General features: G+C 40.5%; 2 protein-coding genes across 10 annotated transcripts; one reads left to right on the top strand and one right to left on the bottom strand.

Annotated features, from left to right (window-relative positions):
- The first annotated feature begins 678 nt into the window (after positions 1 to 678).
- exosc8 (exosome component 8) lies at positions 679 to 3,222 on the top strand. The gene is made up of 11 exons (XM_026182062.2): positions 679 to 760; positions 1,110 to 1,146; positions 1,234 to 1,297; positions 1,379 to 1,452; positions 1,543 to 1,588; positions 1,682 to 1,787; positions 1,894 to 1,939; positions 2,031 to 2,127; positions 2,275 to 2,395; positions 2,509 to 2,615; positions 2,998 to 3,222. Exons 1-11 carry the CDS (start codon positions 744 to 746, stop codon positions 3,114 to 3,116), a joined length of 834 nt encoding a protein of 277 aa, XP_026037847.1. The 5' UTR covers positions 679 to 743; the 3' UTR covers positions 3,117 to 3,222.
- supt20 (SPT20 homolog, SAGA complex component) lies at positions 3,179 to 21,243 on the bottom strand. Of its 9 annotated transcripts, none has more exons than XM_080307562.1 (24): positions 21,106 to 21,243; positions 20,499 to 20,594; positions 20,320 to 20,355; positions 20,042 to 20,167; positions 18,496 to 18,622; positions 18,296 to 18,399; positions 18,005 to 18,121; positions 17,842 to 17,895; positions 17,555 to 17,694; positions 17,190 to 17,346; positions 13,973 to 14,029; positions 13,745 to 13,822; positions 12,062 to 12,231; positions 11,931 to 11,963; positions 11,714 to 11,825; positions 11,451 to 11,556; positions 9,619 to 9,774; positions 8,940 to 9,252; positions 8,739 to 8,854; positions 8,485 to 8,540; positions 7,770 to 7,883; positions 6,085 to 6,175; positions 5,307 to 5,395; positions 3,179 to 4,199 (listed from the first exon to the last, which is right to left on the bottom strand). In XM_080307562.1, the coding sequence occupies exons 2-24, from the start codon at positions 20,499 to 20,501 to the stop codon at positions 4,050 to 4,052; spliced, it is 2,505 nt and encodes an 834-aa protein (XP_080163688.1). In that variant the 5' UTR covers positions 20,502 to 20,594; positions 21,106 to 21,243; the 3' UTR covers positions 3,179 to 4,049. The 9 variants fall into 9 exon arrangements, with proteins under 9 accessions (XP_080163688.1, XP_026037830.1, XP_026037831.1 ...); XM_026182045.2 differs by having other exon boundaries at positions 3,179 to 4,184; XM_026182046.2 differs by having other exon boundaries at positions 7,770 to 7,847.
- Between the last annotated feature and the right edge of the window lie 4,160 nt (positions 21,244 to 25,403).

Raw genomic sequence — 25,403 nt, 5'->3', positions numbered from 1 at the left:
GCCAGTGTCCGGCAGCCTCGCCTCTGTCAGTGCGCCCCAGGGCAGCTGTGGCTACAATGTAGCTTGCCATCACCTGTGTGTGTGAATGTGTGTGTGAATGTGTGTGTGAATGGGTGAAAAGGAGTTTGCATGTTCTCCCCGTGTTTGCGTGGGTTCTCTCCGGGTACTCCGGCTTCCTCCCACCGTCCAAAGACATGCAGCTTGTGGGGATAGGTTAATTGGATAATCCAAATTGCCACTAGGTGTGAATGTGCGAGTTAATGTGAGTGTGAATGGTTGTCTGTCCCTGTGTGTTAGCCCTGCGACAGACTGGCGACCTGTCCAGGGTGTACCCTGCCTCTCGCCCTATGACAGGTGGGATAGGCTCCAGCGCCCCCCGCGACCCTGAAAAAGAGAAGCGGAAGCGAATGGATGGATGGATGGATTTATGGAAAACAACAACCTGCATCCCAGCAAACAGTCCCCCAATTCCCTAAAGGTCATATTTTGGACAAAAATGATTTTGTAAAACCTATCGGAAATGTTTCCTGAAAATGTCCTACAAGTTCAACAAAAATATAAAAAGCAACTCAATAAATGGCTGGAGTTTATTTACTTGCAGATAGATTTGATCAGAGACGACTATGGACAGTATAATGCTATGATTTGGTTAGAAACGCGTTTGGTTAAACTTTGGTTATGCGCTTCTTCCTACCCGGCTACCGTAGGTCATAGCGCGAACCCACGTGGTTAATCAAAACATCATGGCGGCTGGCTTCAAGTAAGAATATACAAGCTCTCCGTTCTATGTTAGTGAAGATATCACTTTTAGTTTGCTCTGTTTATTTTTTCCTGTACTTACCAGCGGAGCAAATGCATATTTGGTGTTATAATAAATTAAATTATTTATTACACAAAATAAAACGAAAATTCCGGACATCATGCACGTGACATACAGCGCACTTTATTCATTCTTGTGTCACAGCTGTAGTTTATGACTGGCTCAGATATTTGTCATTGACGTGTATAGCAAGAGTACTCGGTCACTCTCTTCGCTGTGCTGTTTCTGACGGAGCTTCTGATGTGTCTGTGCTATGGCTTTCTTTACCGCGTTCCCTTTTAACTTGCAGGACTGCTGAGCCTCTGGAGTACCACCGGAGCTTTCTGGTCAGTGTTGAAAACAAGTTTATCCAACACTTGACAGACAAGTGTTGCTCTCTGGATAGATATGAACTGTTATTTGTTTCTCTTCAGAAAGAAAACTGTCGGCCTGATGGACGAGAGCTGACCGAATTCAGAACCACAACACTGAACATAGGTGAGACTTCCCCACAGTGTGTGTGCGAGAGAGAAGTTTCTGTAACCTACATAGGATTTTTAACTTTATTTCCATGTTTAGGGTCAATTTCCACAGCAGATGGCTCAGCCCTGGTGAAGCTTGGAAACACCACAATCATATGTGGAATTAAAGCGGTAAACACATTTGCTTTTCCTTTTTGTTGTTTTATTTCGTGAGTGTGGACCAGGTTGATGAGTACTCACCTATATCTCCTCCTCCTGCAGGAGCTAACAAACCCTACAGTGGAGGCACCTGGTAAAGGCTACATTGGTAGGTGTAGTAAGAAGTCTTCGTTTTCTCCCATTCTTTCTTTGTTAATTATCTGATATCACATCATTCAAACATTGATGTCATCTCTGTCAGTGCCCAACGTGGACCTGCCACCCCTGTGTTCCTCTCGCTTTCGTCCGGGACCACCGGGAGAGCAGGCCCAGGCTGCCAGCCAGTTTATCGCTGATGTCATTGAAAGGTGCGCGACTTCAATATATGTTAGCTTTTTTAGTTTTTATTTTAAATGAGTGACAGTTTTTAAGCCTGGTGCTGGTTTAACTGAGTTTTTATGTGGCTTTTTGAAGCTCTGAAGTGATAAAAACAGAGGATCTGTGCATCGACAGAGGAAAGGTAAACCCAAGAGTCGCGGAGCTACACTGACACACAATTTGACCTTTAATTATCCAGCCATGGGTACTAAAACTGCGGACTCTTGTTGCAGCTCTGCTGGGTGCTGTACTGTGACCTCATGTGTCTCGACTATGATGGGAACATATTGGATGCTTGTGTTATCGCTCTGCTGGCTGCTCTAAAGAACAGTATGTAAATTTCTACTGTAATGTAAATTTAAAAAAAAAATTAAAATAAGTCCATGTGTCGTAACTGGTAATAATCAGTAGTTGAAACAAATCAGTAGTTTTTCTTTAAGCAGTACATGAACTTAACAGTATCCTGGCTCCTCACAGCACGACTCCCAGAAGTCACCATCAACAAGGAGACCTCTGCACCAGAGGTGAATTTAGAAAAGAGACGTGAGCTTCAGATTCACAAACATCTGGTCAGCGCTTCTTTTTGCATCTTTGATGAGTAAGTTTGTCTAGCCATTATAAAAAAAGAAAAAACCCAAAAAACAAATTTATAATTTCTATTTTTAAGTGACATGTGCTTCTTTTTCTAATCCTGGCCTAATCTTGTTGCAGTTCCATACTGATTGCGGACCCCACAGCTGAGGAGGAGACTCTGTCAACAGCAAACCTGACGGTGGTGACTGATGAGGATGACCGGCTCTGCTCTGTGCACAAACCAGGTGAGAAATAAGTTTGAAGGGATTTGCCTTTCTGAGACTGCATGGTATGTAGCATGAATCTAATTGGGTTGAAGATATTTTGGGCTTATCCCTTACTGGAAGAGCCAAAGCGTGTAGCTGATTTGCCAGATTTAATGCCAATGTCCTTCCTGGCACGATGATTTAGTATTAACACGAAAAAACCATCCTCAAAATACCCCTGTTGTATGAATCAATGCATGTGTAATAGTAACACCAACATAAACTGACGGCTTCAAAATGAACACTCAGGTTCAGTCAACAGAAATTAAAAAAAAACAACAACAACAACTCAAAAATGCCAAAAAGACATTTTTAACTTAACTGGGAAATACTGTTCTATACATTGCTACTTGTTGCTCAGGTGGGACATCACTGTCAGGAGAGAGGCTGCAGGAGTGTATCAGCCGAGCAACAACACGACAGAGAGAGATCCAGAAACTCATTGACAAAGTTGCACACAGTGTGAAGAAGGCACAATAATGACACTCGGACGATGTATTTTTTTTTTTTTTATCTAAAAGTTGTATTTTTCACTGTCAATATATATTCTTTTTTTTTTTAATAACAATAAAACTGCTGACAAAGACCGCTTTAAAAAATTATTTCTCAGTGTCCGGAAATGTCTCACACACACACTCAGTTGATGCCTCGTAAGAATATGCTCATGGCTCCTGTACTAATTAAAAGGAAATGCCTTTTCAAAATGTGCTGTACAAAAGCAGGTACACCATCTTGCATGATGATCTTGAGTCCTCGTTTGAGCCCTGTGCTGGGACTGCTTAAAAGAAGAAAGACTTCCAACAGACTGAGAGGTAGAGAGCTGCCCCCAGGCACAATTCCAAGATCAGATTTGCATTTCACATGTAACGGTTACACAGGGAGGATTTGGTGTCGGTACGCTCTGTCGGGATCCGTGCTTAAAGGGCAGTTTCTACCTGGGTCAACCGAGCAGAGGCAGGAGGATCGGGCTTCTCGAGGGGAATCCTCTGAGAATGTGCATCTGCGATCCTCTCAGTTCACAGGGCCTCCATCAGAGACAGCTCTTCCACAACGGAGGGGGGTGGTGCGTTATTGTGGAAGCCCACTACCTACAACAATCCTCTTCTGTGTCATCTCAAAAAATAGCATTAATAATTTTTTTTTAACTTTAGGGCTCCCTTTTCTAACACCCCCCCCCCAATCCCCTACGGTGGACACAGTTTTGGTTCTCTCCCAAACATCTGACAACCATTACATACAAATTTGTCAGCTAGAAAAAGACAAACAGAAAAGAGTTTTTTGTGGGGTTTTTCGTTGTTGTTTTTTTGCCTACACTCTCGACAGCGAGGCAGGTAAAGAGCACAATGTGGATCATTCACGTCCTTTTGTGTGTGGATTTGGGTGGGGGGAAGGTTTTAGTGTGATTTAAGTCTTTCATGATTTGGGGAGGGGCTGAGGCGTGCTCCTCTTCCTCTTACTTCTTGGTTGGCTGGCGGTATGGTGCCGTGGCACTCCCCCCTGAGGAGCTGCTGCTCCCATAGCCATTTGCTGCTGCTGCTGCATTTGGTGCTGCAAGAATTGCAACTGTTCAGTGCAAAAAGAAACATGGAAGAAGGACAAAAAAAATAGACTTCAGTATGTTACGACAAATAAGATAATGCAGAAAGAAATAATGATATTGACTTTAAGATTTATGTAAGCATCTCAAGCTCGTTTAACACATGTAAACTGGAATCCCTTGCTAAAACGTCGTCTAGCAGAGTGCCTTGTGTCGTACAACTGGCATGGGTTAGTGAAGCCTGATACATAGAACATACAAGAAGAGTGTGCGGAGAAACACAGGAGAGTGGTTAATGGGTTGCAGAGGGGAAGGAAGAGGAAGGAAGAGATAAGATTTGGGGCATGTCATGTTTTGGGGAGTGAGGCGGGATACAGTCAAGCAGCACCAGTGGCGTCTGGAAGACAAAAATTATTGGCTGTGATCCTGGCATAAAAACAAACAAACAAACATGCAGCTCAGCAAACCGTGCGTTGTGCTCAGAGTAAGCCAGCAACCTCAACTGGGCAGAAGAAAAAAAATCTTAACTCAGATTCATGCTTACAGTGGAACAACTTAATGTCTCTGTCGCAATGCCGTCGGCTACCTTTCAGCGGTCTGTTCCCAGTGACACAGTTTCAGAACCTGCTGCTAAATGGCTGTGCAAGAACATGCCTCCCACTCTGACACTTTGTTAGTTGTTGCCATTGGAAGTGCTGCGAGCTCTGGTGTGTGGGTTGCTGGAAGTACTGGGGCTACTGTGGTCTTTATCAAACAGCATAGTAACCAAACATACAACACAATATGGAGTGAATGGTGTTTATCTATAAAATGTATTTGAAAGAAGATTTTTATAAAAACTTATAATTATTTATTTATTTTAGGAAAATAATACGGTTTATACTAAAACTATCTCCGTATTATATAAAGGTTATGGATGGAAGCTATTTTTAAAATCCATTAACGTGATAAAAATACTAAATCTATATGTCATAAAGCTAGTTTACCTAATTCCCTCACACTTTATGGTGCAGCACAACAGAAGCCTGCAAGATAAATAAAAACAAGGAGAGCTGGTGGAAGCAGGTGTGTCTAATCTCAACAGCTCTTATAAACTCTATATGTGTATATGGATGTTAATGTTGCCGTATTACTTGGATCTGTGGCTGGTGCTGCTGCTGAAGCCTTGGAGAAGGCAGCGGGGGCCCAGACCCGTCCAGCCCACAGCCCAACTGGGACAGCACTAAGGTGGAGGGGAAGGGGAGGAGGGAGACAGGGAGCCCCAGAGGGAAGGACATGATGGCGAGAGGGAAAGAAGCAGCAGAAGAAGGAATGGGGGGGAGTGTAAAGACAGGAAATGAACAAGTGAAAAAAGTAGAATATTTGTGAGGATTAGCGGGAGAGCAGGGGTGAGTTGTGGTTTCAGGAGTGCGTAAACACACACAGAGATGGAAGAGAGAGAAGCAAAAACAAATGTTGCAGGGAGGCCAAAGATAAATGACCGTGTGCGTTGAGTTTTAAAAAGCGCATTATGGAGAAATAGCGTGAATTGGGAGATTCAGGGAATTTAGCGAATAGGGCAAATTGAGAAGAGGGACAGGAGGACAGTGTAGGAGGAAAGACAGAAGGGTGGGGGCAAAAAAAAACAAACAATTAAAAAAGAAAAGAGAAAATGTGGCAGAGAAGAAGGGGAAGTTGAGTCTCTCCTGTCAGATGTTACATGTTCCACTGAGAGGAACAATGGCTAACTTCAACAAAATGGTCATGTTTAGTTACAGACTGAGAGTCCTAACGAACAGTAATTACAGTCATGAATACATTAGTACATCTTATCTTATTAGTACTAGTTAGTGTCACGGTGTCATTTTGTTTAGGAACAGGTTAATGAAGAGAAATGGTTTGCGTGTGTGTGTGTGCTTGTGCGGCTCATACCTGCTGCCTGTGGAGACATGAAGCCTCCCACTCCCAGATTTATGACAGCCGTTTGCTGGTTCCCTAAACTTTGATCTGACCCCTGGTCACTCTATGAAGAAAGTCAAAGACAACACAAGGCTGTCACACACAACTGCCACCAAAGCAGAACATGTGACAGTAAATCACACACATATATGTGGGGCAGGGATAGCTCAGTAGGTAAAGTGGTCGCCCCATGATCGGAAGGTCGGCGGTTCGAATCCACTTAACGGCTACCCTGAGGTACCCCTGAGCAAGGTACTGTCCCTACACACTGCTCCCCGGGCGCCTGCTTAGTGGGCTGCCCACTGCTTCACTGAGTGAATGGGTCAAATGCAGAGAAAAACAAGTAATTTCCCCATGGGGATCAATAAAGTATCCATTATTATTATTATTATATATTTAAAAAACTTAAAAGGGGCAAGCAGTAGTGATTTTGGTTCCATATCGTTAGGAAGTGAAATGTTTTGGCAGTGGTTACAGATTCTGTACATCACGGCCGCTAGACGCCATTCCCTGTTATTCCAATCAGATTTGTTCAAATTAATCTTTTTTAAGATGCAGAGTGTCTCAATAACTATTAAGAGGTGTAAATATTTCGCAACGACTCAAATCCAAGCAGGATTTATCAGGTTCAGTAGTTTCAAATTGTTGTTCTAAAGCCATTATTCATTCGCCTCTTTAGGACTACATTTCTTTTGTATTTGTGACTTTTTCCTAGTCAGTCTGGCATGCAGCCCAGTTACTCCATCACATTAGTTTAATTATAGCCCTTTTCCCATTGTACCTACTCAGCTCAACTCAACTTGGCCTTTTAGAGTTTTCCATTAGTTGGCAGTACCTGGTGTACTTTTGTAGTACCTACTCGCCAATCTGAAAATGTGGCATCAACAGACCACATACAACCGACTGGCCAATCAAGTCCACTGGCGAGTCCTTCCCAAAAATCAAACCCAACATTTTTACAACACAGCAACGAGGGAAATGCCAAAAACCCAGCGTAGTACACCATCATCTCGATATCCTCCATTGCTGTGTTGTGTCGCATTAAAATGACGCCATGGGACTTTTGGCTGTGTTGCTATAATGACGGAAAACCCATTGAGATGGCACTCAACTGTAATGGAAAATGAATGAAATTGAGTAGAGCTGCGTTTAATCTAAAATGGTGGCTTGGATTTTTGTGAAGGAGTCGCACTCATGACTCATTGAGTGATGCCACTGATTGGCCAATCGGTCGCATGAGATCTGTTGATGCCACATTTTCGGATCGACTCAGATCGCTTGGATCCCTGGGCTGAATAAGTACTAAAAAGTACATGGCAGGTACTGCCACCTAATGGAAAACCCTAAAAAAACCAAGTCGAGTCAACCCGAGTAGGTTCAAGTGGAAAAGAGGCAGTACAGCGCTCCCTTTAAAACCATGCTAGTTTTCTCAGTTCACAGGTATGAATAGTTTTTGTATTCTATATTTTTTTAATAGGTGTGCCTAAGCTAACTAACTAAATGATGCCAAGCTACACATCTGTGAAGATGGACACTAAACATGACCAAAATCAAACCTCTCATATTTATTAGAAGATCATTTCTAACATCCCTCTGTTGCTGTAATTTAATTAAGATGTGTTCTTCTATACTATGAAAATATGGTGTTTGAGTCTCACCGTCTCCCCCCCTTGCTGCTGAGGACTGGAGGTGGCTGACTGACTCTGCTGTGGGGAGAACTGAGACAGCTGCTGCTGCTGCAGAGAATTAAAGATGAGAGGACCAGTGGGGATCTGAAGATGTAAAATACACACACCAACGAACAAAAAGTGGTGGAATAAAACACAGGGAAATGAGGATGAAGGACAGAGGGAAGGCAGAGGGAAAGGAATGATGCAAACATAACCAAAAAGGGAGGAAAAAGGAAATGGAGCGTTAACAAAGAGATCGGCACTGATCATTACTACTATCAGACTAACAGAGCTACAAAGGACTATAAAGGGAATGGCACAAGCAGTGATCCTCAAACAGGCTGTGTCTGCATTCAGATTACATCCTTTACTTCTTCTGCTGCTATTCCTCTAGCAAAAAAAACCTTTGCTAAGAGACTCTTAGCAGTTCAAGAGGTAAAGGGGGTAAAAATGTTATAAAGCTAAGTTGTTGTTCAGGCCAGGACATTGCATAACAAAAGATGCATGCCCCTTATTGCACTAAAGCACTTTCAAGGGTTTACACTACATTGCATATGCAATGAGGTGTGGGGAAATTTAAGCTGCTGATTTCACTATTTCAGGTGTGCCAACACAGGTGAAGATCAGGACTAAGTCACTATGCCAAACAAATACCCAGTGCATGCTACTGAAAGTGTGTTAAGACTAAACTGTAGAGTCATACCTGGAGTAGGTTCAGAGGTCTCAACCCAGCATTGCTATTCAGGCCAAAAGGACTCCCTGGAAAACAAATCGGAGTTACCACGAAACAGCGAGACAATCAGGGCTTTATCTTATCTCTTCTAATGTCATTAGACCCAGTCTTTTTTTTTTTTTTACTGGACAGCTACACTCTCTAGAACGGGATTTAATTAAAAAATAACTCTGTAAATGTAATGCAAAGGTAATAAAAAGGGGGGCATAACTATGGAATCTTACCCGCCTGTGCTGCAGACTGCATGGTAGGCATCAACCCTCCAGTTGGCAGGATTCCACTCAGGTTTAAGCCTGTGCCCAGCATGGGATTGGAGCCACTCATCAAAGCCTGAGGACTGCTACACAGACAGTACAAGATCATTATTAAAAGTGACAGTGATCAGCAGGTGCTATGTGGCATTCGAGACAGTTTAAAATTATTACCAGACTGAGCTGACCACGTTGATGAAATTGAGCCCTGCTGGATTGGCCATGACCTGTGACGATGTGGTTCCTGTGGTGATGGATGTACCCATGGTGGGCAGGGGAATGGTCATGACGGGCAGCGTCTGGCTTAAAGCTAGCGGCTGTTGGGTAAAAGGCGTGAGGAGGGCATTCTGTGACTGGTTCTGAACCAAGGGAGGGTCTGAAGGGGTAGGGGTCACTGAGAGAGGAGCGGAGAGGGCATCAGGGGGGTGAGGGGTCGAGCATGGCGTATTGGTAGGCGTTGGGGTAGATGGCTTGGGGGTTCCCGATCCTGAAAGGGGGAAAGAGGGCCAAAATAGTACAACACTTTAACAAGACACAGTACTTTTCAGTCAATTAAAATCCATTATTAAAACTAAATTTAAATTATGAGGCACTAGTTATACCGAAACCTGATCCCCCTTTTAATGTCAATTTGCGTGACATCTTAGTTAATCCTTTGATAATACTTCAGAGAATAGGGCTTGCAGTTGTCCAGTATTATGTGTATTTGCTAAGCTCCCAATATGTTACTGTTTTTCCATTTTTGTCAACATAATTTATGAGAATATGTTCAAAAACTCCAAATTGGGAAAATTCAGAAGCTTAAAGCAGATTTAAAACATTCCAGAATAACTAATCGGACTCCAGCACTCACTCTGATTGGATCCCATTGGGGAGAGGGAGGCAGGTGACAGCAGGCCCACCTGGCCCAGCTCCATTGAGTGCTTTCTGTTCAGAGACTGGCTTTTGGCTGGAGGGGGTGTAGGACACTTAAGTAGACCACTGGTGGTTTGTGAACTATATGGATTACCTGAAAAATAAAGACATAACATATTTATAATAGAGATGGCACGATACCACTTTTTTATGTCCGATACCGATACTGATATCATAAATTTGGATATCTGCAGATAACGATATAAATCAGATCTAGCGTATTTTATAATCAATAAAACGTTTTTTTAATATCTTGCTGCTTTTTGTGTAAGTTCGTACTCAAGTTTAAAAAACAAAACAAAACTAAATCTATTCTGTTATACCTGTATGCAAAAAATACACTGCACCCAAAATATTTCATAGTTCAGCAATACTGATGAATCTAATAAACTTAAACCCTACACCATCCTCCCTATGCTGGTATTTTAAAGAGTAATTCGTGGAAATACTAAGCAACCTAACTAATAGGGTTGCCAACTCCCAGCAAAAAATATAAAAAAATAGGAAACCACCTCCACCTCATAATGCTTAATTGACATAATTGACTTTCATTTAATGCACGTGAAAAAAAAAAAGAAAAGAAAAAGAAATGCACAGAAATCAATAATTTTTCTACAATAATTAAATAGATTCAACATCTTTCTTCAACAGAATTGCAGACTGCACAGATGGTACCTTCCCAAAGGAAAAATTACTGTAGCTTACTAGGTTATAAATTGGACATAATAGTTCCTATATACAATAATGGATTTCTGTACATTTCACATCAGATGAAAACATTGGTTGTAAGATTCAGATAATTATTTATTAAAAGTTAGACATAACAATTAGAAAGAAAACTATGTCTTTGTGCCCCCCCTTCCCTGTTAATGTCCTACCAGCCGTCAGCTACGTAGAAAAGGATCCTGGTGTACAAAGTAATATTAAATAAATTTTAACAACAGATTATCAAGCTTAAACGTGCTGCTGTTGTTTATCCGCTGGTTTCCTCTTTCTGGTGCAAAGTGGGCGATAAACTAACAAGAGAGACGGACTCGCGACAGAAAAGCCGATCAGCCGATCATTGATCAGTTTCATGATTGAAGTAGCAGCAGGAGAGGGAGGGGGAGAGAAGAGGCAGTCGCTCCATATATGGGTTGTTAAGCTTAATGTGGGAATGCTTTACAAACATTCAGAGATGAACTTACACACTTAGTTTACTTCTCTGGGACAGCTTTCTCAGAGATTAAATGCTGGTTTGGAAGCACGTAGCGAGTCTCCAAATGTTCAACCAGACCGCCGACAGGTCGCGCAGGCCACAGTTGCTCTATCACGTGATGTATACGGCTCCGACGTGCTAAGGTTATGAGCTCGGTTACGTTATGTCGCAGGTTTTGTGAGATGCTTTTGTGATATTGAATGGATCAGATTACATTTTGTATTTCTCTCCGATATCCGATCCAGTAATTTAGGTCAGTATCAGACCGATACGTAATATCGATCGGTCCATCTCTAATTTATAATACTCTTTTCCAAAAAGAATGCACTATTAGAGCAGATCTGGTTCCACCTTTGCTGAGAATGACCTTGAACAGACTCAGAAACATGTTTGCAGTGCACTTAATGCCTCTCTTATAATGCAACTTAATTATCCTAAAGAATCAAACTATCAGATTTGCCTGCAACCCTTTTTTCCCTTCAAAGTAGCACACAAATACGGGGTGTTTTTAGCCACTAATTAAGGATTTGTGTGACGTCAATGAACAATCGCACTAGAAGTAGAAGTTGTACCTGAGGAGCTGCTTCCTGATCCTGACGGCAGTTTGATGGGAGGGGGCCGGTGCTTCACCCCTTTTCCCAACAGAGAAGTCTGGACCAGTGGAGAAATACCATCACCCTGCGTGTGACAGTTAAACCTGTTTTTTAGCCGCACTGCATAACAAGAGTAACCCAAAAGTAATGTTCTCATCTGCACTAATTCCAAATCACCAAATATTGATTAGTTTGACACATCTGAATCTCCCAGGCAAAGAAGTATGAATCTTCATGTTTACCTCATCTTTGCTAGGGGAGGGAGGCCCCTGACCCATGTTGCCTGAGTTATGGGACACTTTGACCTGACACTTGACGTCTCTCTCATACACTCCTTTGTACTGAGTAAGAAATCTGTTAAAAAGACAAAAACCTTGCATCACACTTTCTAACACCAGATCCCTAAAAAGTCTGTATGAATGAATGAATTTCTGAAGAGCAGCCCACAATGTGACTTACCGGTCCGCATCGATCTTTGAACCTATGAGGAAACTGTGAATGACACACAAAAAACGATGAAGATTAATTTAATCAAAGCAGCATTTTAAATTCAGTTTAATATAACCAGTTTGTCTTAAAGGTGTCCTTACGGAGGATGTATGAGCTTTAGGTCTGGACTGTCGTCCTCTGCTTTTGATTCTTTAGCACAGTAGATCTTCCCGTACACAAGCGGGTCTCCCATTGACTGGAAAATAGAAACCTTGGTCCTCTGAGCTTGGCCCCCAACTTCACACTCAAATGTGTAGTCATCTACAACTTCCTGTGTAAGGAAAAAAAAAAATAAGAGGACAAAAAAATCTAATGACAAGAACACCTTAAATGGATGTGTGCAGTGACATTATATTTTTGTGCAAAATTTAGCAACTAAGTATTGTAATCATACAGTCCGTATATTTAATGTATGGTAGAACTACCTGTAGCATCTTCAGTTCCAATGCTACAGTCACAATAGAAATTGTAGATACTGGGAGAATAGTATTGCTAACTTGGTTTATATAAATATTTTGACTTTATATAATATTAACACATTAAGACATATTGAGAAGAAGCAGAGGTTGAAGAGAGTTGGGAGTAAGCAGTCTTTAATGTGGATATTAAAAGACACATTCCCTGTATTGAGCTTCAATTCTTTAACCTTCAGGCGACCAGATGACCCCAACTTCAAATTTATATTTGCCATTATCATGTTTTTAATGGTAAAATGTTACATGCCACATGTTTAACAATCTACTTCTCCAACGTTTTTTCCCCATTTTTAAAACAGAAACTAACCGATTGTTGTAGCAAAGGATAATGGAAACTAATGTGGAGTCATAATTTATGACTTTATATTTTAGTGTAATTTGTTGGTAATTAAGCTTCTGAGTTTTTTGTTTGTTTGTTTTTTTACACAAAATATTTTAAATGCAACACACTTCAAATATGATGCATGTCTAGATTAAACAGAAGCATGGGGACAAAGGCTGAACAAGACCCTGATGAACAAGTATTGCCTAAACAAATGAAAAATTGATGTAAATTTACTTGTAGAATTTGTGTGTTTTTTTTTTAAATTTATTTTATTTTATCACATAAAAATGACTGAAAACCATCATTAATCATATCAGAAAATTTTAGCAGATTTGTGACGGACAAGGAAATAGTACAAGCAACTGGATGTATTTAAAAAACACAGCATAAAAAGGTGACAGTAACAACCTCAGCTCGGTCATTTTATTCGTCAGTCCCACAACATTAAAAGTGGGACAACCTCCTTGTGGATAGGGAAAAAAATCAGTGGTTATCTGTGGACTGCATAATTTTTTTAAATTTATTTTTGCCCTTGAAGACCAATTGCAAGTAGCTGCACCATAGTTATCTCAGTTTTTTAGAGACTGGTTGCCTCCCACCATGTATCCTGTGCAAACACTTTGCAATTGCAAAGGCTGCTTGGTGGGAGAGATGTCTCTAAACACCTGTGGTCTGACTCAGACTGTAAGCTCAACTTATCTGTGACATCTCTTTGCAATAGGAGACTCGGCTCAGCTGGTTAAGTAAATGCATAAAACCAAGTTGCAGAGCACCTTTATCACTTTCCAGTTAAGCTGCCATCCTGCAGAAACTGTGTCACTATTTGTGAAAGAACTACACTGTAGAGTGTGAGAATGTAAATGTTTGCTTTTCTTCCTTTAAAGAAATAATTACCATTTTAAACAAACACTCCTTGCTTATTTCTGACAGCAAACAGCCATTAATGATCTCAACAATGTAAGGTTATCTGCTGCAAAACTTACCTCAGCAGGCCAGATCACAGTTTTATGTTCAGAGCTTGCCAACTGCAAAGACCTCTCGACCACAGCGTACTTTTCCACCTAAATCAACATACATATAAAACTGTCTGTTACAGGATGCAAATTTCATTGCCAAGCAATCACTTGTGTGGTATTAAGTGTTTTTGTTTTTTTTTATAAGTAGTGTTGGATCAAGTATTTAAGTGTGGGTTTTATAAAAGAGCCACTCACATCAATTTCCTTGGGCACAGTTAGTTGGCAGTTGTTCTGCTTCCACATGTCAACACACTGCAAGAGATGATAGTTGACAAGCCAGAACAACAGGAAGAAAAACAGGAGGTGTTAGAGAAAATCTGTGAGAATTAAGTGACGTGAGATTTTTGTCAACGATAGTTAACGGTAAAGAGGAACACACCAGAGTACTGACACACCAACTTGTTTTCACCTATTGTTCTAATGACTCCCTTTGGGTTTAGTCGATAATTTAGAAAGATGTAAATAGACAAAAAAAATGGGATCTGTGCTTTGGGACACAGTGAATAGACCCGAGATTTTACCATGGCTGTTATGCAAAGTAACATCATCTACAATTATATTGTCATAACAAACAGGCGAATGATTCTCATTTACGAAAACGTCTGCCAAATTTATGTGTCACGTTTTCATGTAAAACTGTAAATGATCACAAAAGTATCAGCTTTTAGAAACATTCAAAAACACAGAAAGTGTCAGTGAGATAGAAGCTCATCCAGCTCGTGAGCCATCACAATTCAGAAGTGATTGTGCAGAATTAAGGTTATAAGTTCTGTTGTCACTGATTGGCTGTGTAATCTAACGAGGATTTAAATCCACTAAGAAATCAAAGAATCTTACAAATAGTCATATCCAGAATTATTAATTATTATTCTTTCACTAAAATCTGACAGATCAAGGAGGAGTAGCAATTCTTGTGAATTGTGGAGGGATGGAACAGACAGATACCTCACCGTTGAATAAACTTATAGGGCCATTGACTGGATGAGCTAAAAACAATTAATGCAGCAATCAAATTGAAACAAATTTTTGGCATTTATCTTAACTCTTCTGTACAAAAGGTCAGATATCCTTGAGCTATATCTTCCCAATGAAGCAGAAGATGCTCATATTGGTGCCACAGCAACTCTGTTATAAATACGGCTGTACCTCGAATTTCCAGGTCAGTGTTACTTTTTTTTTTTGCCTGTCCCATTTGGTTCTTTAGCCGTCAGAATTGTTGTCTGAAGACCAACAAGGATACCCAATGGATTTACTTTGCCAAATGGATCATCACGGCCTTGCCGTATTGGTCCATTTGATCAACCTTTGTTGTTATTATTTATTTTATTTTATTTTCAGTTGTTACAGACGGGGCAGACATGAAAGAAAGAAAGATGAAGGAAAAGAAAAACAGAAGGGAAGTGGGACAGTGAGAAAGGGTACTTAAAAAGAGAAAGAAGAGGAAAAAAAATCTCCTGGGTCACCTGTTGAGAGAAAAAGAAGAGAAAACAAGCAAAAAAAAAAACCAGCAACATCAATCTAGCTAAGTGTAAACAGCAGTAAATACTAAATGTTCAATGTTGTTGTGTAGCAAGCAGGACCGACAGCGCACAATGTGCTTGGAAATAGCAGCCAATAAAGGTGTAGTTTATATCCCTCCTCTGCACCCTGGTGACACACCTGCACCCCAAGGCCCTACTTGTGTGGGTGGGTGTGTTGGAACAGGAAGAGGGAGGCAGCCGGGGATGGGGAGGAAAAGAAGGGAGGAGCAAGATGCCCCTCCCTGGGGCCAGCTCCCCCGCTGACCCCAGTAGGCACCCCCGTCCTTCGGCACCCACCAAGGCAAGGGAGCCCAGGCCCATCCAGATTGGGGCCTACGGCAGCAGGACCGCCCAGCCCCACAGGACCCGGGGCAGCCCACCTGACCCCACCGCATAGGAAACTGTACCCACCCTAACATTCAATCATCTCCCAGACTGCACAAGACAATAGACACCCAGGTTAAGTTTATTCTCCACCTCTCCTATGACTCTCCCCCACCTGCAGAGTGGACAAGGATGGAACAAACTCCCTGTCAGTTGAAGAGCCCCCTAGTTAGGCCGATGCGCCAGAGGCCCCCTGCGCCAGGGCTAAGCCCCCATGCACCCACCCGCCCACAACCTCGGCCCCCAAGGCCCAGCCAGAGCCCTAGCACGGAGGCGAAGCACCCATGAACCCCAAGCCCCCACGCCTGCCCCGCATCCACTCAGGGGCAGCCAGGCTACCAGACCAGTAACCTACGTCCGCCAGCACAGACCCTCCCCCAGCCCTGCTGCACGCAGCCACAAGGAAAACACCTTGGTGCAGCTACTTGCAGAAAAGGTCAGTGTTACTTACTAAATGACATAGTTACAGCGGGAAACGCAGCATCAGAACTAACTGTGCTGTCTTTGAGAAGGGCTTTCTCAAAGTCAATCACGCGTAGCCTAGAGGCTACCAAAGCCTCCAGTGGATGTAAAATACTGCACCAACAGTGCTAACAAGACACATCATATTTCTCCCATATTAGGTTCTCTTCATTGGCTCCCTGTTAGAATTGAATGAATTGAATTTAAAATTCTTCTCCTAAAATACAAAATCTTGACCAATCAGGACCCATCATATCTTAAAGGCCTCTTAGTATCATGCTATCCCAAAAGCACACTTTGCTCTCAAACTGCTGGCTTACTTGTAGTTCCTAGAATTCCTTAAATTAGAACAGGAGACAGTGCCTTCAGCTATTAGGGCCCTCTGCTGTGAAACCAAATCCCAGTTTGGATTCAGGCCCTCACCTTCCACGTAACCTGATGTGTACCTCCCGAGAAATGCAACCACACTTGGGGCTGACGCAGCATGACTGGCGCGGATTATGGCATATGTCTAAGAGGGGATTGCAGTTACACTGCAAGTTACAATGTTACAACGTAGATTTCCTGCATGTAGATTTCATAGATTTCAGACTAATGCCTGAACTAAAGCACAATTCAGGCATTCGTCTGTGTTTAGTTTTATCTCCTTTTTCGCTCTCTTTGCTCCCTGACCCTGATTCTGCTGGAGGCTTCTTTAAATATTTCCTTCCAATTGTCCCAATTTCTTGATCATGAGGGGGATTGCCTCATTGTTGGGGTTTCCTCTTGAATACCGCAAGGTCTGTAACTTGTGATTTGAAGCGACATAAATAAACCTGAATTGAGGGGCATGGCATAAAAAAATGGATCACCTGCATCCATTATAATAACATGGACCCTCAGGTTTTACACAAACTTGTGGAGTACATACTGTTAATAAAGCCAAATGGAGGAGACAAAATACAAGGAGATACAAATATAATCTATAATAAAGTAGTAGTAGTCCCAGTTCATACTTTTGGACCTTGATATATACTCTACAAACTGTGTGGATGTTTCCCACTTACGTTTCCGATCTTTGAGATCTTCAGGTCTATGACAGGCGCGGGTTTCCTCTCTTTTCTTCTCTGTAGGTAGTCGTAGAGTCGTAGCTGTGGTGGTATGGGAAGGTGGGACAGCTCCTGCTGCCTGTTCAGTGCAGCCCGAGAGTGCCTCTTGAAACACCTACAAAGCAAACAATTAACGCGTGTTAACAAAACCAAGGTCTTTGCTTCATTTATTGGCTTTTTTCCTTTATACAGTCACAGAGCTTGCACTTCCCTGCCTTCAATTTCACAAAATAAACATCCGTAAATGAGATCTTTATCCTGGCATAACCGATTTCACACTGAGCTGGCTTCAACCTAGATGAGCATGAGAGGGTATTCAATACCGTTTCATGGAGCGAGTGTTCATTTTCTGTTTGTTGTAAAGCAGGCGGTTAGCTGTGCAAGTAACAGAAATGGAGGGGTCCAGGCACAGAGGTTCAGCTGTAGCCAAAATCAACTGACTTTCCAACTGCAGTTTGTCATCCTAAAGCAAAGAGAAAGGACATGTTACAGAAAACACCTGAGCCTGGAAAATTCTGGGATGGAGCACCACACTAGTAACTCCAAATGCACTTTAAATGAAAACACACAACTACATGTTTCAGATAAAACATACTGAACAATACTTTACCTGTGTCCACTTGTGGTGGTCACTGGTCATGGCATGGACATCACAGATGAGAGTCTGCAGGGAAACAAAGTTGTTATGAATATAATGTAAGTCAGATTTATTGTGCTAAAGATCTAATGTGGTTTTCCACTCATGCCTCCTCATAATCTTATTCTGTCTTTACCTGCATGGTTGGCCGCAGTAGGATATGTCTGCTCTGATAGGTGGGAATCTTGGTATTACCAGACTGCCGGTAGTCTCTGACCTCTACTATTACACAGCCACAGTGGAAGATGTTCACCTGACACACAAAGCATGACCGAGAGGTGGTTACAAACACAGGGAGCTCATTAATCAAAATAGAAACCTTACATGGTTCTTAGCTCTTTATATATTTAAGCAGAAATGTGACACTTTTGCACCATCTTTTGTTTAAAATGATTGGATTTCAAAATGCACCACGCTTGCACACAACCTGTGATTTCTCCAACAAATCCACCAAAATAGGAGGCAACTCCTCAGCGTCGAGGTACTCCAGCAGTTCTCCTTCTTCATATGGCAGGCGAATGGTTTCAGAATCTAGAAAGTAACACAAACATGCAGGTGAGACAACTGCAGCACAAAGAGCCAAAAAACAAAACCCAACGGTCAATGTAATGATCTAACTTGACTTACCAGATCCATTTTTGCCCCTGAGCATTAAAGAATAGCCTTCATTCCCAGGGTACAGATTGACCACCAGACATGATACAGACTCCTGAGACACCAGCTTCTCCAGTAGATTCACATTCCTCCTCAAATTCTTCAGAGAGACAGCAAATGAAACACACAAAAGGCAAATTCTCCTCATTAGAAGCACAAACCTTATTAGTTATACCTGCTTAATGGCATTTAAAAAAAAAATTTTTTCTTAAAAAAAAAGAAAAAAGATATTTCTCTTGTGGCGAGTGCTACAGAACCAAGGACTCCTCGAAGTGAAGCCTAAGATGCCGCCCCCCCAAAAATGAAGAAACATGTATACAGATTAGCAGCAGTGTCTCTTTCCAAAGAAAAAGAAGAAAATCCACAAACCTTGTCATAAGCAACTTAACATAGGGTCTATTTTACCTTTCTTTCTTTCTTTCTTTCTTTCTTTCTTTCTTTCTTTCTTTCTTTCTTTCTTTCTTTCTTTCTTTCTTTCTTTCTTTCTTTTCCTTCAATGAAAAAGCAAGCATGCCACTAGGGAGGACGACTCCGTAAATGATTATATCCTGTCATGCTGTTACTGGCAATAATCTCTTATCACAGCTAGATATAGACTTCCTTCTTCAAAGTTATGTAGTGAATGTGGTTAGTTAGAGGGAAAGTAGTTCCTGCAAGAGGCTGCTGAACAACATTTTTTGTTGTTGTTTTTTGAACAATTGGTGGGGTTTAGGTTACGATTTATTTGAGAAAAGACATCTTAAAAATCTGACAACTCTCATCAAAACAATCGAAACAACAAAAGAAAAAGTATGTCAATCTATTCTTGAACAAATTGTCTCTCTAAGAGAATTTTTAACCAACAATTTTCCTCCCCAGTGGCATGACAATTTTAAATAAAAAATACACAAATAAAATAAAAGGTACTTTGAAATGCTCCCTTATTCACAAGAGGTTGCCACAGCAGGTAGCATGTTGGATTTGGCAGATCTTTACGCTGGATGACCTTCCTTGCTCAGCCCTAAAGAAATCTGTGTCTACTCCCCAGATCAAACCAAGAATCTTTAACTTGTTTGGCAAATTTGTGAAGCAGTAATATACAGATCCATTAATTTATAAAAATGATAGAATGTGTATTCTCCAATGAACAAATACGAAAGCCAATTTAGATATTCCTGAGCTAATGTTTATAATACTTTAATAAACATGTACATGCTTATTCCTATATTATTTAAAGATAATAATGTGAGTTATGTCACGTTAATTCAGCAGGTTTCGCAGTAAACAAAAGCAGGAACCAACTGTAAGTTCTGGATCCACAAGTTACTGGGGTAAATAACTGTTACAAAATTGTTGTTTCTCTAACTTTACTACAGCTAAAACGTGTTTGTGCAGGTGACGGGAAACAAAGTGGTTTTGTGTCGCAAACAAAAAAAAAATCCACTTTTTCCAAATCATTCCCCAAGCTTGGTTTTAAGTAAGGTTTTATTAGATACAGTAATTACCAAGTAACAAGTGAGTCATGGTGCATAACACAAACCTTTAACTCTGGCTCTTTCTCACATTCCTCTATGTAGAGCTCATAGAGCTTCTGGTACAAACTCTTCCTCCCGCCAGATGAAATTCTTCGTTTGGCTGGTCGTTGTCGAGCACTTTCAACAATGTACTGAATAACAAATAACACACGCGTTATTAATGAATAATGGGGCAGGAAAGAACTTAATAACACGATGAATAAATTGTGCTTCATGTTTCTGAGTACATAGTTTAAATTTATTTCAGAGCAAAAAAAACAACAAAAAACAGTGGTTATATTACCTCCGCTCGATCCAATGCATATTCCAAAACTTGTTGCTTTGGGGGATAAAATTAAAGTGAAACAGATCAGCAACAGCTGGAAGTCACAGACCAATAGAGATCGGAATCTCACATGAAACACTACAGCAGGAGTCCTTTGTCTATGTAGAGATGAATGAACTGACAGAGATTAAACTTACCATTGTGGTCCACCGCCAGCTGCGAGCTGAGTGACGGTAGACGATGCTGTCCTTTCTGACCCACACTGTCACCTTCCTAAAGTGACCATTCACAGCCTGCACGGCAACACAACAGAGGACACGCAGGCAGCGTGAAGAGAAAACAAAAACAGATTACTGGTACATTCATAGAGATGCACTCAGTGTGTTGCTGGCACGCTGGTAAGAGAGTGCTGATGCCAAATCATCCAGCTGACACTCAGCGATGCCACACACAAGCAGCTGCAAGGACTGAGGAGCCAAACTGTTCCATCTAAGTTCTTTTACCATTAGCTTATATTTTAAAATGCAATAACAAAGTAAACGTGACCACACGATGTGTCAGAGTTAATACAACAAAACGGCAAAGGTTAGTGAACTCTGGTGACTGTGAGCCCAGCCAAGAGAGAGCAGCTGAATAGCAAGAACTCGTTGATGCCTGACCGTTGGGCTAACATAGCCACCGTTAGCATGCTAGCCCGTTCCGAGTGGGCAAAGCTGTAAGTTACAAGCTACGCTGCCAGGCTCACGTCTTCCGAGACACAACCCGAACAAGCGACGACAGTCTAAACAAACAGAGTCGACTTGCCTTTTAGATTGCATAGCGGTCGACTGTAGCTCCGATGTAAGAAAACGAAATGAAATTGAAATATCGGTGTCTTCATTGAAAAAAAGTCGGAGCAGCAGCCATTTTCTTCCAGTGTGTCAACAACAGCTAAACTTCCGGTTTGAGCAGCTGTGGGCGGAGCCATACTGAGCGCCTACAAAGTTGCGCGTACTCTTGGACTTAGTATATTTATATATTTACAATAGGCTATAACTGTTCATAAATAGAGGCTGTCCCAAACTTTAAAGCAAGCACATAACTAGTTGCAGATGTAGACCTCTGGAGGTTTCAACTTTATTTACTTTCATTACTTCAAGCAGTTAATTTCACAAGTGAATAAGTTCATAAAAAAGCAAAAACATGTTGTAAATGCATCTACAGTTACATGTCTTATAATATTGTATATTTTTAAAGGTTTTTTTTTTAAACAAAAATGTTGCTAGGCTAAATTATACCTAATGTACTATGTCACCTTTATTACTAAGCTTAAATATGTTTTGTTGATCTTTTGTTTTTTTTCTGTGTTTTTTTGTCAAGAAATAAAAAAAAAAAACAACCAAAAAAACAGCTCTTATGATAGTAAAGGTTGCTGACTCCCCTGACCAGACACATTTGCTTTTTTTTTTTTTTTGCAAAATATATGATTAAATTAATCTGAAGATTATAGTTTACATCTTGATATGAAAGTGGTGGAAAAACAAATGTGTGCAACTGCGGATTAGCCAATGCTATCAATTTAAAGGATGTTAGTAAAATAGAATTCTTTAGAACTGCGGACTGAACACAAACATCCCCCCAAGGCAGCTCACTCTCTGGGCAGCATCTACTTTTAAGGGAATTGTTTTATAATGTTTATATATTCGTTTTGTTTCCAATGTTATATTTAAAAATACTTTAAGAAGTTTGTAGTGCAGTAAAAACCTGATAAAGGTGGTATGACAGATGTTTACTTTTATTACCAAACATTATGTATTAGGTAATGGATAATATTAGGTACTAATTAGGTACTAATTTTTAAATAACTGGACATAAACGACTTAAGCTTATGTAACTTGTTTATTTCTCAGCTCATTCTCTTTCTCTTGACAATACTTCAATACTTTATTTAGAGATATAACACAAAGAAGGAAAGGCAAAATGTGAAATGTAAAACTGAGGTCAGAAGTCAAATGTTACATGATATTTGGATGCAAACAATATTGTGATATTTACATCATTTCATACATGTTCCCAGTATAAACAGAGAAGGATAAAATAAATTTTATTCAATTCAATTTTATTTATACAGCGCCAAATCACAACAACAGTCACCTCAAGGCGATTGTAAGGTAGACCCTACAATAATACATACAGAGAAAACCCCAACAATCATATGACCCCCCCTATGAGCAAGCACTTTGATGACAGTGGGAAGGAAAAACTCCCTTTTAACAGGAAGAAACCTCCAGCAGAACCAGGCTCAGGGAGGGGCGGGGCCATCTGCCAAGACCGGCTGGGAAGAGAGAAGGAAGACAGGATAAATCTTTATGAAAGTTTGACTTTATTTGACCTTGAAAAAGAGGTCAGAGATCCAAAGCACTGTGATATTTAAAATCCCCATATATCATTCCCTACATGCCTACATGTTGTCAACGCAAATAATGTCAGTAAGAAACATAGTTTTAATAAATAGCTCTGTATTATTATATTATTATCAATTTGACCTTCAGATTAATCTATTGACCTTAAAGGAGAGGTCAGAGGTCAAACGTGACATGATGTTTTAAATCTTTTTATGGTATTTTCTATTTTCAATACACCAGCATTTGTAAGAGTCATAGTTTCTAAGTTATAAGGCTTTTTGTCAACCAAAAAGTCATTAAGCCGACCTTGAAGACCTTAGTGGATGCAAGAAAAATTTGAATGGATTGTTCGCATGACCCCACTCCAAACCCCTACAAAGTTGTATCCCAATTTATTCCAAATGTTTCGAGTTATCATGTTTATATTCAGACAGAATGAAATGCAAGAGGTTTGGAAGAGACAATGAAAATGATCCAAATGGATGCATTTAAAAACAAACAAACAAAAATCGTTTTAAATAAGACAGAGCAGCAGTTGCAGTATATTAATTCAGGTTTCCAAGTAATTTAAGAATTTATTTGTTAATCAAACAGCAGCTACTTTGTTGCCAAATTTTTTGCAAAAACAAATCGTTCTTCTAATTCTTGAAGGGATATTTCAAAGAGGATGAGAAGCCACTTAAATGATAGTAAGTTTTACATACAGTTACAGTGTATGCAAATTGGTTGATTGAAATGCCATGACTGTGCAGTAGGGGGAAGTGTAGGATAGCCAATTCATCATGCTCATGTTTCATGTTCCATTTGGCCAACAGATGAGGTGCACAAATATAAAGGAAAATTGATTTCATATGCTATAAAGTTACTGTGTGCTTTTTTTCTTTCATTCTTTTCTTTTTTTTGTACAGTTTTTGTACAGTTTACCTCTGAACTTACCTCGTAAACTTAATATTCACTTTAGAACACAACAGAATTTTAGTTTTGAGCATATAGTAACTTCAGATTGTGCTTTAGAAATGTATATAAAAGCATTTTATATAGCCAAAAGAACGGGCATGATTATGATTTCAAAATATACACTTCACAGAGAAGTTAGATAACTGAAAAGTTCTGAATATTATTGGTTTATTTCAGTATTAGTGAGCACCATAAATGTTCTGGCTGGGAATCAGTTAGGACCAGTACTCACTTGCTCTGCACACACACATGCACACAGGCAAACACAGGACGGGGCTTGCCTGAGGTCAGTCACATTTCAAATGAAAGCTTCTAAAACATTTGTATGTACACAAAGGGCAGGACTGCAGTTCATTTGCCTGTGGAAACGGCTTTGACTGACTCAGTAATGAATGTTTCTCCACTGACTCAAATCCCACAGCTAGCTTTATGAAGTGATGAATTTACCAGAAATGAGGCATTACAGCAACACCACTTCTTGGACAGTTATTTGAAAGGAAAATAACAATCAAACGAATGGGTTACTGAATTTTTGTGTGCACATATATAAACAGATTAAGAAAATGAGTAAAGGAAAAGTCTGTTTCACATTGGATAATGAACACCATTCTCTAGCTTTTATACTCTGACTTGTTTCTGTCCAGGACTTTCGCAAAGACCCATGCTGCGATGCTGAATTGACATATCTCCTCACAATAATTCATTCTTTATGTCATTACAAGCTGAAATTCATTGGAGTTTGGCATGAACAGTGAAGTATCACATAATACTGAACAGCGGGAGAGTTGGAGACTGTGCTGAAGAAAAGCGCAATGTGACTAAATGTGATGCCAGTACTCCGTAGAAGTGCCCAGATGAGCCTTCCTTACTGGATCTGGAGCATTTCTAGATGTGTGAAAAGATTAGCATCAGAGCTTGTGCAAAAAGCAAAGTCACATAAATCTGTTAAAAGTTACTGCAGACATGTGCACCGTGAATGCATACGAGGAAGGTATGTTCCATTTTAAGCTTATTGGGATGATTATGACTCCGAACACAAGTGATGGGAAATATTTGGCAGGAGGTCAAGTGGGTGGCAACTGGTGCAATACATCATAATTTATCTTGCTTGGTCCTGAGTTCAATTCAACCATCAGGCCAGGGTCTTTCTGTGTAAAGTTTGCATGTTTTCCCCATGTTTGCGTGGGTTCTCCCCGGGTACTCCGGCTTCCTCACACATGTCCAAAGACATGCAGTTAGTGGGGATAGGTTAATTGATCAATCTAGGTGTCAATGCGGGAGTGAATATGAGTGCGAATGGTTGTTTGTCTCTGTATGTTACCCTGCAACAGACTGGCGACCTGTCCAGGGAGTACCCCGCCTCTCGTCCTATGACAGTTGGGATAGGCGCCAGCGCCCCCCCGCGACCCCGAAAAGGATAAGCGCAAGCAAATGGATGGATGGATAAATAAAGTGCAATTCAGTGTTTTAAAATGAAGGATGCTTGTTTCCATACAGATTTTTTTGCTGATTTTTCACACTGAATGTATACATTTTTCTATTTACAGAAACCTCTGTAATAGTAAAAACAAAAACTGATGGCAGAAAATTACCAGCACATTTTCCTTTTTTGTTGGAATGTATTTCTTTTTTCTTTTCTTTCTTTCTTTTTTACAGTGTAGTAATCCTTTGTTCCTGACAAATTAAAAATGACAGCTCAATACTCATGAACTACCACTCATGAATTGTGGAGAAAGTTGCATTTGGGTTTTTGGATATTGT

Source organism: Astatotilapia calliptera, chromosome 10 (assembly GCF_964374335.1).
Source record: "Astatotilapia calliptera chromosome 10, fAstCal68.1, whole genome shotgun sequence".
Lineage (NCBI taxonomy): Eukaryota > Metazoa > Chordata > Actinopteri > Cichliformes > Cichlidae > Astatotilapia > Astatotilapia calliptera.
The sequence above is the reverse complement of the archived record's forward strand: the minus strand, read 5'-3'. Positions and strand labels throughout refer to the sequence as shown.